A 17,372-nucleotide genomic window follows, 5' to 3' on the forward strand; every position below is an offset into this window, starting at 1 on the left:
AAATTACTACTGACGATAAACTAGACTTTCAAATGAAAACATTACAATTAATAAAATCCTACAGTCGAAAGACTGTAGAGAGCAGCACTACTACTGACTCCTCCATAAATACTGCGCCGTAAGGTATGTCGACATCGACAAGCACACAGAGCCATACACATGAGAGTCCAATCACTTATTTTTCACCACTTACTGGACTGCCAGACGAAGACTCGATCTTGTCATTTGAAGAATATTACAAGTGATTAGGCAGCTGACATGAACTTGTAATGTAAACTCTTTCATTGTAACCTAGTATATGTTAATATTATGTGAAGTGTATGTTCATGTCCATAAATTACTTACTCTATTTAATTAAAAAACGTACCTCAATATTACTACAAGTTTTTCTTCCGCACCAACATAGTCACTTAACTTGGTATCCTTCTTTTGTAAGTTAGTTACTATATTCGAGAGCAGTAAGTCGAAAGATGCTACGGACATGCGGTAATAATCAAAGAATTTCTCCGAATAACTCCTAAATTTTCTGTCTAATAACACAAACTTTCCTTCACTTGGACGATTCATAATAATTTGATGAATCCACCATTTTCGTTGGCTGTTACGCCTTCTGCGACGTTGAACTGCGTATAATTCTACTGCAGCTAAATATTTCAGTTTTGAATGACAGGTCATCATGCATGGTGCCTCTCGTGGCTGGTTGCAACACAACTGCAGAAGTCACCGATTTTTGCTGCTATTGCGGCACCCAGTATCGTCGGAGCGACTTCATCCGCCACGATTATAATCGTTCGAAGTGTGGCACCATAGGCAACTGTTCCAGCTGCGATTATTATAGAGGGGAGAAAATCGCCTAGTGTGGCATTAGCTTTACACCCAATCTCTGGTTGACTGCGTTTGCTCTGTCATTAACGCATCTTGCTTCTCTGTTTTACTTCGTTTCAACATTAATAACTTGCTGTATTGGTACGTGGAGGACTCATCGGAAAAAATATAAAATCTTCCCGGTGGATGGTTCTGATTGTCATTAAGTTAATATACTGCCAGTCGCTCCTTTTTTTTTTTTCATCGAACATTCTCGAGCCCATTTCCTCTTTTTCGTTGTCTTCTGTTGCTTACCTGCTATAACTAATATAACTGCAGCGCACGCTTTCTTTTGGGTGTTCGGCATCTTAGCCTTGTGTTGCCAACAGACGATTTTTGTCAATATTATTGATAGTGTGAGGCTGCTTCATTATATTGAAAGATTGACAGACAATCTGGTAAATCAACAAACCACAGCCAGTCTCTAGCGAGACGCTTTTATCCCGAGTAATCCGACTGTTCAAAGATGTTAGCCCATTGCCTAATCGCAGTTGTCAGTGGTTAATAACAACTTAAAACATTCTTGATGTATAGCAGTGGTTGTTTGTTGCTATTAGGGTTGATGGCGTGAAAAATTTGTGTTGGGAGTTTTGGAAAGCCGCAGATTGTACAGATGTGGCGGCTAATGTTTTGTAGTGACAAATGGCGATGTTCGAGAAGAAGAGCCAAAGGAAAATTTGTCTAGACGACACAGAAACGTTGACATGCGCAATTGAAAATTATCAAAACATACAAGGGCACACGGTAGGTAACTGTCAGAGTGAACTGAAATGACAGTTCCTATTACGGAACCAGCCATGTATTCGTATGTTATTTTACGAATTTCCGGTTAATGGAAACAAAATTGGGATAATGATTTATTATTTGCATGTTCCGAATCCCTTGTAATGCGAAAAACTTGAGTTCTACGATTTCAGAAGTCTTCATCAGTGAAAAATATGAGCTACTTGTTGACCATATATATGGTTTCTTAAGTTTTTCTACATAGGTGCAGTAATTTGTTATTTACAATGTTAAGTCTCTACCCTCCTTAATCGCAGAACACTAGAGGAGCAAACATTATATTGTTACTAAACCATCGTAAATTTTACTACTACATATTTTATTCAGAGTCGGTTACAATCAGGAGATTTCCCATGGTATCCCACATACAAAATATGCGCAAGATACCCTGTTGTACGCCCTGTACTGACAATACCAGATTGGCGGGGACTGTGAGTTGGTACCAACTGCAATCGTAAATTTTACGAGGGTTTAGTAATAGAGAGTTAACCACACAAACACACACACCACATACACGAGTTGTACTATGGAGTAGTTGTTAACCAGATATAAGTTCAGTTTTTATTTGAAGTTAATTGTATTACCTATTAAATTCTTTACATCACTGGGTCAGGTGGTCGAATATTAGTGGGGCTGAATGCATTCGTTGTTTTTGTGTCACTCTACAGCTGAGTGATGGATGATGTAAAACATTTCCTCTTTTCTACTATTTCGTTTATGAATGTTGTCTTCAAACTGTAATTGATTGTTCACAATGAACTTAATAACGGAGTAAACATACCGTGAGGCTGTTTTTAGTATGCACTATGTTTTAAAGAAATAACTCCCATGAAACATTAGTGGTTGAAAGTAGGACAAACAAGTCAACATTTTACATTATCCAAATTATAAAAATTGATATGTCAGATGTTTAAGGTCTGAAATCATGAAATACAGTTCAGGTTCTTTTCACTATGAGGAGTACCCTTGTACTGATATATATAAAAAGTTACATCTAATGTAAAATAGAGCTAGTTTTTGTACTATAATAAGAGCACAATGAAAAAGACGTACATTGAGGATTCACTGCAAGAGAAGTCGCACAGTGATAAGATGGTGTGGGGTAGTAAATTTTTATATTACGTAATTTTATTGGTAGACTTACAGAAATTTGATCGAGGAAAACACATTGACAAAATTGTTAATTTTGCGCATGTGTATTTTTGATGAAAGCACAATTAAAGATCTTGAATATGTCTTACATCAGTGATTGTCTATACATGGAATGATTGCAAGACAACTTTTTTGGAAGTATATTGTAAAGCAATTTAGTAGGACTATTTTGAAAATGGAAGTAGCTGGTTAAAACGAAAACTTGTTGATAGTCCTTGTACTGACAAAACTTGCATCAACAGTTGGACTGAAATATTGCTGATTGCAACTGGAGCTAAAATTTAATAGTCCCTCTCCCGTACAGGCTCTGAGCAATTTACCAAAGTATGTTAGAACACTTTACCAAAGTATTTTATTGAGTTATGTTTTTTATTTTATTTTTAAGTACTTGTGTTTATGTGAATAGTAGCTTTCTTGTTACAGGATTACAGAACTAAGGAAAATAATCATTCAGATTTTAAATTTCTTTTGGCCATCTTAATTATGTTAGTGTTTGACTCCAGTGAAGAATACAAATGTGCTAGTTGTATTGAATTGCCAAGATATAAAAAAAACTTTTGATTGAAATAGGATAATACATATAAGAACTTAAAAGGCATCACACCAATAGTGTATCAATATTTAAGATCTGAGCTTGTAGTGTTGCTGACAAGATGCTACTTTTTATTTGATACAGTTCTCCTAGACTATATGAAAATTGAAATAAGCAGATTAACTGATGTGCTTGATACCACTTCGCCAGTTCCCAATCAAAGAGCTAAGTTGACCTCCCCTAGATGGTGAGCTATGCTACCAATCAGTGTGTAGGCTAATCGTTTCTAAGATTTCATATTCTTATTTTTTTGCTTTGTCAACTTGTAGAACTGTCACCAACTATACGAATCAAAATTTTGTGGTACTCTACAGATCAGTCTTTCACAATTTCCTGCATTTCAAAAACTAACATAGATGCAAAAGATGTGTTGTGCTGTATTCTCTTTCTGTTTGCATACACACAATATCACATGCTACATCGTTGTCACATTAAGTGGTGAACAGACACAGTATTGAAAGGTTCAGTTTACTCGATTCTAGATAATTATGCAGATATGTCAGTGAAGTTAGGATCTTAGGTGCTGTCATCTTAAAAAAAAGTGTGGTTTCATTACAGGGCTCCCTGGTTGTCACAGTAGTGTCGTAATATTTTTTTGGTGTAGTTAAATACTGAGTGCAGTGGTGCTTTCCTTTATTTCTAAGGGAGTAAATCATAAATTTTGATTTGTTAATCACCTTGTCAGGTTATAAATGAGATTATGTAAGTAGAGACCATGTATATGGTTTCTTAAGTTTTTCTGCATAGGTGCAGTAATTTGTTATTTACAATGTTTAGTCTCTACCCTCATTAACTGCAGAGCGCTAGAGGAGCAAACATTATATTGTTACTAAACCATTGTAAATTTTACTACTGCAATACCAGATTGGATCCTTATTAATTTAAGCAGTGACTGAAGCACAATCTCACGCAGCCTCAGCCTGTACCAAGCTGAGAGATATCCCTGTCACTGTTACCCAACACAAAAGGCTTAATGTGACTCAGGGCATTATCTTTCAAAACAGATTTAATCCTCCAGTCTAACAAAGAATTCAGGCAAAATCTGAAATGTCATGGTATTGTTCATTCTGTACAGTGCACACAAAGGGCTAACAGAAAACAAGAGTTGACACAGGTCCCTTCATATTTGCATCCTGTTGGAAAAAGAAGTTGTGGGATGTAGATATAGTGTTGAGCCTTACTTCTGAACAACTGTAAGGTGCATTCAATGTTCCCATTTTGGTCACCTATCATTCCACTGTTCTTCATATCCTGTCTATAGCAGAACTCTTCACAGATATTGCCCTTGTGGACAACTTTCATTTTACACAAACTTCTTGGACCATGGCATTCCCTGCTAGCCTAATTTAAAAAAAAATAAAAGAACATTCAGGAGTATAAGGCAATCACTTGCCATACTTTGACGTCTGAAAAAAAATATTAGTAACTTCATCCTATGGATATGATAATAAATTTTTCAGAAATTGCACCCAGCACTTTCTCTGTTCAAAGACATGAACAATTGTGTAAATAATTAAAACTTCTCTTGTACATATCCATATTGTACCAGTAGTGATGCACCTGGAGGTTTTACAGAAGCGTCAGATTCCACTCGTCTGTTTTGACCCATGTTGTCACCAATTTGGCGGAAACAACCATTCTCAATGTCTCCAATATGGTGCCTATGATGTCATTACATAAACATGACAATACATATAAAACCAACAAACACATCTCTCTCCAAAAATATAATCAAACTGACAGGACCAGTGCGGAAAATTGGGGATTTTTGGGTGGGGACAAACTAAATATAAACACATACAGACACACACCCAGATCCCAAACCACACAAAACGATGACATAAAAACACCACAAAATTCCCAAATTCCGCTACACTTACATTATCGACAGGAATCGGTCACTTCGCTTCACTACATAGCTCAACCGCAAGTGTCGATACTACAAAATAAAAACCAACTACTTCAAAAATTATAATCACATCGCAACTATCGATACCACAAAACCATCACCTAAAATAACAAAAATTGTAATCGGACATTTCCCTTGACCTGTATAGGTCAACAGCAGGTCACGGTACCAAAACACATAGCTATGACGACACATTGGAATCAAGCAGCTCTCTTGACTTACATAGCTCATCAACAGCTCGTGATACCAAAACACACATAGCTGCGATGACAGATTGGAATCGGTCACTCCCCATAACCTATACAGCTCAAATACAACCGACTAAACAAAAAAATTGAAATCCAGTACTTCCCCTAAGATACATAAATAAACCACAAGTGCCGATACCAAACCATCAACCACCAACACATGCAGTAAATAACACCAATCCAACAGCACACAAAAACCCCACCGAACATCATTACAGGCGAACAGTAGACCCAAAAAAAAGACTACTTACCATAAAAAAGTTCCAGAACTACACACTAACCCCCAACTCGCATATTCTGCTTGCGTATGCCACATTTCACTATCTCCGTCACAAGCTCAAAAAGAATGATGGACAACATGTCATCCCCCATTTCAGCTCGCAGTTGTGCACTATTAAACTTAGAAGTCTTATCCGTACCTAACAAAAGAAGCCACAAATTGAATTAAACGGCTTACCATGCGACAAACAGCAAACCAATAACATCAGAGGACACTGCAATAACATAAACACAACAGAAACTTTATTTTCAACTCACTGAAACTAATTTCACTTCTTCTGTAACAGTCACGACCAGTAAATGCACACTCAAGCACCGACACCCAAATGAACCCAATACACCACATAACACGTGGCCCATATACACTCCACCAAGTGCAACAAGAAGACATCTACAAACACAATACACTCACAAACTAAACTCCACGCCGTCATGACGTCACACAACACCCTTACGTCACGGGTCAAAGCTGACGGGTTGGATCGGATGCCTCTGTTGACCCCACCTGGAGACCCTCCATTGTTCTCCAGCATGTAGGAGAGGTGGTGACCCTCACCTAGGATGTTATTGTCCTGTATTTTAACTGGCCCACACGCAAAGAATAGGCTGTGGAAGAAAGGCGTAAAAGTATCTGACCATAGAATGGTCTGGTCGTCCTCTTACTTGGGGGTGTAACATGAAGCCCTTCAAGATTTAAAATCCTGCGAAGAAAAAGAGGGAGAGAAGGAAAAGAAAATAAAGAACTCAGAAAGTTCTTTGATACTGCCCAACGAACCTTCCCCTACAGAAGAACTACGTGTAGACGTGGATATTACACTACCTGTGGCTGCCACCAAAGTGAATGTCTCTCTTCTCCACCATATGTGTTGCACAGCAAAAATCCAAGATTTTGCCACAGTGTGTTATCATATTGTTCACTACAACATTTTGAAACATCTTCATTCATTTTACCTCCAACAAAACTAATAGTCAAAAAAAAAAACCTTGCCAGACCATCAGGCAACTTCTGATGAATTTCACTATCACCGTCAGTTTAATGTGACTGAGAAAGCAGCAGCTTTTTTTATGAAATAGCAGAATTCATTCTAATTAGTGATATTTTACTATTAATACTGTGTACAGACTATGTATCTACAAGTTTCTGTCATTTGTTAATGTATACCTAGACTCACTCCACATCTGATACCGGTCCCTGGCATGAATCTGCCTGGCGGATTAGTGTCGAGATCCGGTGTACCGACCAGCCTGTGGATAGTTTCCACCACCACCACATCTGATAGTTCTGCTTGATGAGACCTATAGAACATTATCAAAGAATGACGAATGAATGAACACTTAAGTTGAATACCATTCCTCAGGAATCTGAACACACTTTTTGTACCGTAAGTGACGTATCCATAGATCTACTACATCTGTCCACAGGCTACTGATTACATTGTTTGTACAGTTCTATGCAGCATTGCACATTCATTCATTCATTTATTCGTACATACATACACACATTAATCCTTGTTCCATAGATCATGAATACAACATTTTGTAATGATGTGGAACATGTCACTTTAACAAGTTTTTATTACACAAACTAATTAATTAATTAATTAATTTTTTTTTCAGTTACTGCTTCATATCTAAGAATTCATCTATTGAGTAGAAGGAGTTGTCATTCAGAAATTCTTTTAATTTGTTTTTAAATGTTGGTTGGCTATCTGTCAGACTTTTAATACTATTTGGTAAATGAACAAAGATTCTTGTGGAAGCATAATTCACCCCTTTCTGTGCCAAAGTGATTTAATCCAGAGTAGTAAAGATCATCCTTTCTTCTAGTGTTGTAGCTATACACTTTGCTGTTATTTTTGAACTGGGATGGTTTATTAATGACAAATTTCGTAAGTGAATATATGTATTGCGAAGGTACTATGAATATCCCGAGTTCCTTAAATAAATGTCTGCAAGGTGATCTTGCTCCAGCTATTGTTCTGATTACACGCTTTTGTGTAATGAATACTTTCTCTCTTAATGACGAATTGACCCAAAATACGATGCCGTATGAAAGCTGTGAATGAAAATAGGCATAGTAGGCTAATTTACTGATATGTTTATCAAAAAATTTACAATAACCCTAATAGCATAAGTAGCTGAACCTAACCGGTTCAGCAGATCATCAGTGTGTTTCTTCCAATGCAGTTTCTCTTCAATGCACACACCCAGAAATTTTGAGCGTTCTGCCTTAGCAACAGACTTCTGTTCATAGTCTATATTTATCAATGGTGTTATGCCATTTACTCTACAGCATTGTATAAACTGTGTTTTCTGAAAATTTAGTGAGAGTACATTTGCAGAGAGCCCCTTAATAATTTTCTGAAAGGCATTATTTGCAATTTCCTCAGCTGACTTTTGCTTGTTGGGTATGATTACTAAACTTGTATCATCAGCAAAAAGAACTAGCTTTGCATCTTCATGAATATAGAGTGGCAAGTAGTTAATATATATTAAGAACAATAAGGGACCCAAGAATGAACCCTGTGGGACACCATTATATATATATATATATATATATATATATATATATATATATATATATATATATATATATATATATAAAAAACCAATCCAGTTAGAGGACTCTGTTGGTTTTTGCAGACTATCTACACTGTTAATTTCAACTTTCTGCATTCTTCTGGTTAAGTATGAATTAAACCATTTGTGCACTGTCCCACTCATATCACAATACTTAACCTTATCTAGAAGAATTTCATGATTCACACAATCAAAAGCCTTTGAGAAATCACAAAATATCCCAATGGATGATTTTCGGTTATTCAATGCATTTCATATTTGATCAGTGAAACCGTATATAGCATTTTCTGTCGAAAATCCTTTCATGAGTTCCCAAGTGCTATCAGCACTCCAACTAGTATAAAGACTGTGTGTAGGGAGTTAAAAAGAATGGGCTACAATGGTTGAGCATCTCTTCATAAGCCAATTTTTTCTATAGTCAGCGCAAAGCGCCACAATGAAGGTGGACAGAGGATGACTGTAAGCGAGTGATTTGGAGTGACATATCACGCTATATCCTGTGGCATTCCAATGGAAGGCTTTGGTTTTAGCAATTGTCTGGAGAACATTATCCGCCATCATGTGTAATGCCAACACTGAAGTAGGCAGGAAGTCCAGAGCCTCAAACAAAGCTACATGGTTGCCACATTACTGTAAAAGTTCACTCTTATTTGTATATTCGAAGCTTAAACATATCATTGTTTCAGTTATGTGGGAATTATACACAGTCACGGAAAATCAGGAAGGTCTATAAGTAAAATTGTCACAATAAGAAGGGAACATACACGGTGCTAAAAGCGTATTGCGTGTGGTGCTGCCGCCATTTCCAGTTTATGTTGCATTACCACTGGTGCAAGCTTTATACAGCTGAAGGTTCCTGAGCTTGTCAGAATGGGTGAACAGTTTTGTTTTGTTGACTGTATATACAGGCATAGAAACTTTTTATTTTACTAACAAAAATCAGTTCTTAGTACCTGCTATAAATTATCAGCTTCTGGTTGTGTGGTATTACGAGTATGCTATTACTAGTACAGAAAATTAGGGTAAAGTGCATTGATTTTGTTTAATTGACTGTGGCATCATTTATGAATTATTTTTTATTTAATTGAATTTTTCAGTGAATACTTCATTCATGTAACTTGTTTCTAATAATGTGAATCATCCTGCTGCAGGAATATGTTATACGTGTGCAACGTGGACCAATACCAGAGAAATCGTGGCATGTCTGTAGGAGGTATAGTGATTTTGTATCGCTGCACAATGGGTTGCAGCAGTCAAGTCTCCCTCTACCACTACCTCCTAAGAAACTTATTGGAAACATGGATCGAGAATTCGTAGCTGAGCGGCAGCTTGGTCTTCAGGTAATTTAGATAAATTTCTCTTCATTCTGAACTTGTTAGTACAAACTACATTTACACACACACACACACACACACACACAAAGTTTGTTAGGTTTGGACTTGAAACTAACAACCTCTTTCCCTTTCGTAGGTAGATATCAGTGTTTGTACTAATCAAGGACACAGTTTTGTTTGTTTCATTGGAATTCAGCCTAACATATGCTGCAGAGTTTCTGATGTTTTTGTGAAACAGAAGTTTCGCTTTTACCATTGATGTGATGCTCAGGTTAATATGGCCTTTAGGTATCTCTGTCATCAATTGATAAGTCTTAAGAAGGTATTATCAATTTCATTGGTCACATTGAGCAAATGTTCAGTACTACTGTTAAAAGTAACAGGATTTTCTGTCTTGAAGACCCCTCAGCATACTCATGACTATGTTGTAAATGTCTTTGTGGTTACCAAGGCTCCTGAGCCATCACAGCATTCCATTTTCAACTATGCTCACTTCTGCTTACTTTCAAGTCCCTTTCTGACAGTCCTTAATGCCACACCTGCTACCCTTTAGGTTTCTCTTTCTTTGCGTGGACATAAATATGCGCTTTGGAAACCAACATTCTAGCCAATCCAGCATGGAGGGCTTGTCGTGTACACTCTCAGTAGAGCATCCTGATAACATGAGGATCATAGTTCAGATGATGCCTGAACTGCCAGTTCCCCGCAACTGCCAGAGTGTAGATGTATGTCATCTTAGAGCACTAGGATTCTCGGCAATGACCGTCGTTCCAAATGAGCTTTGTTGTGGCTGGGTGGTGCACAGGGTGAGAGTCCTTGATTGGAGGAAGTGGCATCAGGGTGCACATTTGTCTGATGAAACAAATTAAATTAATGCCATAATAATGATTGTACTGATTCGGTTGTCTGCAACAGAGAGAGAAAATTCTGTGCAGAAAATTACAACCCAATAGCTTTCCCTATTGTGGCTGCCCCATGGGAAAAAGCAACAAACAGAAGACAATCAATGAAACATATTATTCATTTCTTAAGGGTATTTTTGTTCTGTCATTGCAACTACAAAAATGCGCGATTTTTTTTTTCCCCCCACCAGAGGGGTTTTGCTTTTATATCAAAAAACAGTCCGGCAAGAACCAGTGAGCTGTTTTTTTTTTTTTATCTAAAAGCAAATAACTTAATTACAGACCACTGATGATGCTGTACCTCAAAAAAGCAAAATGCGTCTGGTGAAAAAAAATCAAGCATTTTTGTAGTTGCAACGACACAACAAAAATACCCTCAAAAATTACAAAGCAACTACAGACACTATGGCCACACAAATGAAGAATATTATTCAGTACTTTGGACGTACAGCATGTTTACTTACACATGTAATGAACTTCCGAATTTTCATTTGTGTGAAACCATGTGTACCACATTCCTGCGCCGATTCAAAATTCTAGATTTGCTGTTCATGTCATTTTTGCATAATCTTTCATTGATTGTGCCAATACTTGTGTATTGTGATAACACATATTCAAACATTTGTGAGTGCCACAAGAAACTAATACTATGTTGTAGTTATAAAATTAATTTGTGATTTTTAGAAACTTTTTGCAACAGTATCCTCATTAAAAAAAAGTTCTCTAATTTCAGTGTACAGTTACGTGAAAAACTGGTATATTTTTTGAGAATTTTTTGGTGGTTGAAAATGTATTTTTCTGTAAGTTGTGAGTGTTGTGTGTAGTCTGTTTTGTGGCAAATCAACATTTGTGTAGTTAGTTTCTGTAGCACACATTATAACTAACATATCTTGTTACATCTAGTGTTCATTGTCATCAGGAGTGTGTATTGTACACATTTATCATGAAATAACACTATTTTCGAATTTGTTAGTGACTAAAACCAAAAAAAGTTTCAAGTAATTGGTAAGTTTTATACAGGTTTTTCTTTCGCTTTAATAGAAATCTTGTTTTACATATTGGTTTCTTCAGAGAATCAGAAAGCTTTATTTTAAAGATATTTGTGTACTGTTCTGTAAGATATTGCACCAGCCACAATGCTGCCCTGGGACATAGGATGAGTTAGTCGACCTTCATAAGCAGCTGGATATTGATCTGACTATTGTCAAGCAGTTGGAAACTGCTGCCAATGTGTGTGTTGGGAGAGCTCCTGAGAGGCATATACTAGAGGTACCAAGGGTACCCCAAATACTATCCTCTTCTGCAGATCCCCTCTCCTTTAAAGGAAGTGTGTGATAGTCACTATTCATACACTCAGCTGTGAGTGGTATGTCAGTGGTAGATTTAAGCACGTTGTACAGTGTAGACAGGGACCAGGGAGAATGCACGTTGTTATACTGCTCCCCATAACCAAAAAGTCTGAGGTGCTGTCTTTCACTGGAACAGAAACTGTCAGTGAAACTTTCTTCACCTGTTGGGAAACTTGCTGTGCTCTGTATCAAAAGGAGGCACACACAAAAGGGTAGGAGTCTGTTAATCAATGGCAGTTCAAGCATATGGCGAACAGTGGTACCCCCTATGAAAATGGCAGCAGAGGTTTGGAAGGGACACCAGGTGCAGCCTGTGTATATCTGGGGGTCTCATTCAACACTTTTAAGAGGCTATTCCGGCAGCATTTTAGGGGACATTGTGCAACCAGCTGCAAATAATCCTGCATGCTGGAACAAACTATGACTTTTGCCTGGGCTCCTAGGTCATATTTCGATCATTCCAGCAACTGATAGAGAAGGTTGGAAGGACGAGGCTTATACATGGAGTTTCAATGAAGCTCGAAATATGCAGCTTTGTCCCCGTAACTGATGATTGTCTTCTGGTTCTGAATTGAGCGGAAGGATTGAGCTGGAGTCTTCAAAGGTTCTCTGTGACATCATGAACTTGAACCATAGTGCTGGTCTCCCTACGTGGGTCAGGTGTGCACCACACATCAGAGTCTGCTACCCAGATGGCCAACTGTGTTGGGGTACACACAAGAGTATTTTAGATAACGATAACTGCAGTGGACTTGGAAACATCAATATAAGAGCCAATGAAATTCACACTACAGATGAGAGTATTAAAGTGCTAGTGATGAACTGCCGAAGAATTAACAACAAAGTGCCAGATTTTGAAGTTTTCCTGAAGAGCTTGGAGCTAACATTACACTATAGTCCGATAAAAATTAATTGATCGATGATGTCTGTTACTGGGTACCACAGTGTTGCCTCACTGGTTACCGCTCATTAAATCTGTCATGCAAACACAGCGAGTCACCTCATAATAGCTGAAATGCCGTTCACATAATGCTAAGCAACAGTGGAAGCTGCTGCCATCAAGTATGGTGGGAATGCAAGATGCTCTTGTCCACAGCTGATTTTAAATGGCAAGTGACTGAACAGCAGTAGACAAAACATTTTGTAGTCCTGAATTTACACTCGTGTCCTAACCTAACCACAGCCTCTTGATGCGCAATGTATCTGAGAAAACAACGGTTGGCAACCTGTGGCAGAACTATTAATCGCACTCACTTTGCTCACAATGATTAAAGTTGACCTGTATGACCAAACTCAAGACAGAGAAAATTCAGTTTCAGCGCAAAAAGCTGAGCTCAAATGGAAAAGCTGAGCTCAGATGGAAACCCAGTTCTAAGCAAAGAAGGGAAAGCAGAAAGGTGGAAGGAGTATACAGAGGGTCTATACAAGGGCGATTTACTTGAGGACAATATTATGAAAATGGAACAGGATGTAGATGAAGATGAAATGGGAGATACGATACTGCGTGAAGAGTTTGACAGAGCACTGAAAGACCCGAGTCGAAACAAGGCCCCGGGAGTAGACAACATTCCATTAGAACTACTGATAGCATTGGGAGAGCCAGTCCTGACAAAACTCTACCATCTGGTGAGCAAGATGTATGAGACAGGCGAAATACCCTCAGACTTCAAGAAGAATACAATTATTCCAACCCCAAAGAAAGCAGGTGTTGACAAATGTAAAAATCACCGAACAATCAGTTTAATAAGCCACGGCTGCAAAATACTAATACGAATTCTTTACAGACGAATGGAAAAACTAGTAGAAGCCGACTTCGTGGAAGATCAGTTTGGATTCCGTAGAAATATTGGAAAATGTGAGGCAATACTGACCTTACGACTTACCTTAGATGCTAGATTATGGAAAAATACACCTATATTTCTAGCATTTGTAGACTTAGAGAAAGCTTTTGACAATGTTGACCAGAATACTCTTTTTCAAATTCTGAAGGTGGCAGGGGTCAAATACAGGGAGCGAAATGCTATTTACAATTTGTATAGAAACCAAATGGCAGTTATAAGAATTGAGGGGCATGAAAGGGAAGCAGTGGTTGGGAAGGGAGTGAGACAGGGTTGTAGCCTCTCCCCAATGTTATTCAATCTATATACTGAGCAAGCAGTAAAGCAAACAAAAGAAAAATTCGGAGTAGGTATTAAAATCCATGGAGAAGAAATAAAAACTTTGAGGTTCACCGATGAAATTGTAATTCTGTCAGAGACAGCAAAGGACTTGGAAGAGCAGTTGAACGGAATGGATAGTGTCTTGAAAGGAGGGTATAAGATGAACATCAACAAAAGCAAAACGAGGATAATGGAATGTAGTCGATGTAAGTCGGGTGATGCTGAGGGAATTAGATTAGGAAATGAGACACTTAAAGTAGTAAAGGAGTTTTGCTATTTGGAGAGTAAAATAACTGATGATGGCCGAAGTAGAGAGGATATGAAATGTAGACTGGCAATGGCAAGGAAAGCGTTTCTGAAGAAGAGAAATTTATTAACATCAAGTATAGATTTAAATGTCAGGAAGTCATTTCTGAAAGTATTTATATGGAGTGTAGCCATGTATGGAAGTGAAACATGGACAGTAAATAGTTTGGACAAGAAGAGAATAGAAGCTTTCGAAATGTGGTGCTACAGAAGAATGCTGAAGATTAGATGGGTAGATCACATAACTAATGAGGAAGTATTGAATAGGATTGGGGAGAAGAGAAGTTTGTGGCACAACTTGATCAGAAGAAGGGATCGGTTGGTAGGACATGTTCTGAGGCATCAAGGGATCACCAGGGATCACCAATTTAGTATTGGAGGGCAGCGTGGAGGGTAAAAATCGTAGGGGGAGACCAAGAGATGAATACACTAAGCAGATTCAGAAGGATGTAGGTTGCAGTAGGTACTGGGAGATGAAGAGGCTTGCACTGGATAGAGTGGCATGGAGAGCTGCATCAAATCAGTCTCAGGACTGAAGACCACCACACCACACCACACGCAAAAAGCGAACTGTAACATCTCGCTTTTGCTATGCAAACTTATGCAGTACTGACCGATAAGCAATCCTGGTTGGAGCTCATTCACACATAATAAGTGACACAAGCAGATACCAAACAAAAAAAGAATGATAGGAAGAAAATAAGAGTAAATAAAAAAGACAGTACGATGATGAAGGTGATACAACGAGATTAAAAACAAAAAAATTGTTTTGAAACGAATTGATTGAAATAACATACTCAGTTATCTTCATAAAAATTTAAAAATTAAAATATATATATATACACACCTAAAAACAAAGATGATGTGACTTACCAAATGAAAGTGCTGGCAGGTCGACAGACACACAAACGAACACAAACATACACACAAAATTCAAGCTTTCGCAACAAACTGTTGCCTCATCAGGAAAGAGGGAAGGAGAGGGAAAGACGAAAGGATGTGGGTTTTAAGGGAGAGGGTAAGGAGTCATTCCAGTCCCGGGAGCGGAAAGACTTACCTTAGGGGGAAAAAAGGACGGGTATACACTCGCACACACACACATATCCATCCACACATATACAGACACAAGCAGACATATTTAAAGACAAAGAGTTTGGGCAGAGATGTCAGTCGAGGCAGAAGTGCAGAGGCAAAGATGTTGTTGAATGTAGGTGAGGTATGAGTGGCGGCACCTTGAAATTAGCGGAGATTGAGGCCTGGTGGATAACGGGAAGAGAGGATATATTGAAGAGCAAGTTCCCATCTCCGGAGTTCGGGTAGGTTGGTGTTAGTAGGAAGTATCCAGATCACCCGGACGGTGTAACACTGCGCCAAGATGTGCTGGTCGTGCACCAAGGCATGTTTAGCCACAGGGTGATCCTCATTACCAACAAACACTGTCTGCCTGTGTCCATTCATGCGAATGGACAGTTTGTTGCTGGTCATTCCCACATAGAATGCATCACAGTGTAGGCAGGTCAGTTGGTAGATCACGTGGGTGCTTTCACACGTGGCTCTGCCTTTGATTGTGTACACCTTCCGGGTTACAGGACTGGAGTAGGTGGTGGTGGGAGGGTGCATGGGACAGGTTTTACACCGGGGGCGGTTACAAGGGTAGGAGCCAGAGGGTAGGGAAGGTGGTTTGGGGATTTCATAGGGATGAACTAAGAGGTTACGAAGGTTAGGTGGACGGCGGAAAGACACTCTTGGTGGAGTGGGGAGGATTTCATGAAGGATGGATCTCATTTCAGGGCAGGATTTGAGGAAGTCGTATCCCTGCTGGAGAGCTACATTCAGAATCTGATCCAGTCCCGGAAAGTATCCTGTCACAAGTGGGGCACTTTTGTGGTACTTCTGTGAGACGTTCTGGGTTTGAGAGGATGAGGAAGTGGCTCTGGTTATTTGCTTCTGTACCAGGTCGGGAGGGTAGTTGCGGGATGCGAAAGCTGTTGTCAGGTTGTTGGTGTAATGCTTCAGGGATTCCGGACTGGAGCAGATTCGTTTGCCACGAAGACCTAGGCTGTAGGGAAGGGACCGTTTGATGTGGAATGGGTGGCAGCTGTCGTAATGGAGGTACTGTTGCTTGTTGGTGGGTTTGATGTGGACGGACGTGTGAAGCTGGCCATTGGACAGGTGAAGGTCAACATCAAGGAAAGTGGCATGGGATTTGGAGTAGGACCAGGTGAATCTGATGGAACCAAAGGAGTTGAGGTTGGAGAGGAAATTCTGGAGTTCTTCTTCACTGTGAGTCCAGATCATGAAGATGTCATCAATAAATCTGTACCAAACTTTGGGTTGGCAGGCCTGGGTAACGAAGAAGGCTTCCTCTAAGCGACCCCAGGGGTAGAGCAATTGAGAGGCTTCTCCTGTCATCCTGTGCCTACTTGCTCAATGGAGGACAGAGTACTCATTTCTCCACAGCGACTGGGTCGTTCTCTGCCATTGATCTCTCGCTTTGCTCTCCGGCTCTTGCCGCCAGTGCTCACTGGGAAGTGGTCGCTGACTTGCACGGCAGTGATCATTTCCCAATCTGGATTCACCTGCCCGATGGCGTGGGCCCCGAAAGGAGACCACCACGATGGGTGCTCAGTGGAGCTGACTGGACACTTTATAGCCAGTTGGCCCAATTCGACCACTGTGCGAATGTTGAGATGTGGGTGGATCATATTACCAAAACGGTCCACCACGCCGCTGCAGCATCCATTCCACAGTCCACAGGCCACCGGAAGAGGCCACCTGTGCCTTGGTGGAGTGCCGAATGCCGCTCTGCGATCAGGACCCGGCGTGCGGCTCTGCGTCGGTTCAAGTGTCGGCCGACTGCTGAGAATCTTGCAGCCTTTCGGGTGGCGAGGGCAAGATGTCGCCGCATTATTCGT

The 17,372-nt window shown here is 39.4% G+C and overlaps 1 protein-coding gene across 2 annotated transcripts in view; it reads left to right on the forward strand.

Annotated features, from left to right (window-relative positions):
• Positions 1 to 1,334: 1,334 nt before the first annotated feature.
• The window catches only part of LOC126191051 (PX domain-containing protein kinase-like protein), a 133,172-nt gene continuing 117,134 nt past the window's right edge, over positions 1,335 to 17,372 (forward strand). For both annotated transcript variants that reach the window (XM_049931763.1, XM_049931764.1), the window contains exons 1-2: positions 1,335 to 1,608; positions 9,559 to 9,747. In XM_049931763.1, coding sequence (XP_049787720.1) covers positions 1,507 to 1,608; positions 9,559 to 9,747 — 291 coding nt within the window. In that variant the 5' untranslated portion in view covers positions 1,335 to 1,506. The remainder of the gene's footprint in view (positions 1,609 to 9,558; positions 9,748 to 17,372) is intronic.

Source organism: Schistocerca cancellata, chromosome 6 (assembly GCF_023864275.1).
Source record: "Schistocerca cancellata isolate TAMUIC-IGC-003103 chromosome 6, iqSchCanc2.1, whole genome shotgun sequence".
In the NCBI taxonomy this organism is placed as follows: Eukaryota; Metazoa; Arthropoda; class Insecta; order Orthoptera; family Acrididae; genus Schistocerca; species Schistocerca cancellata.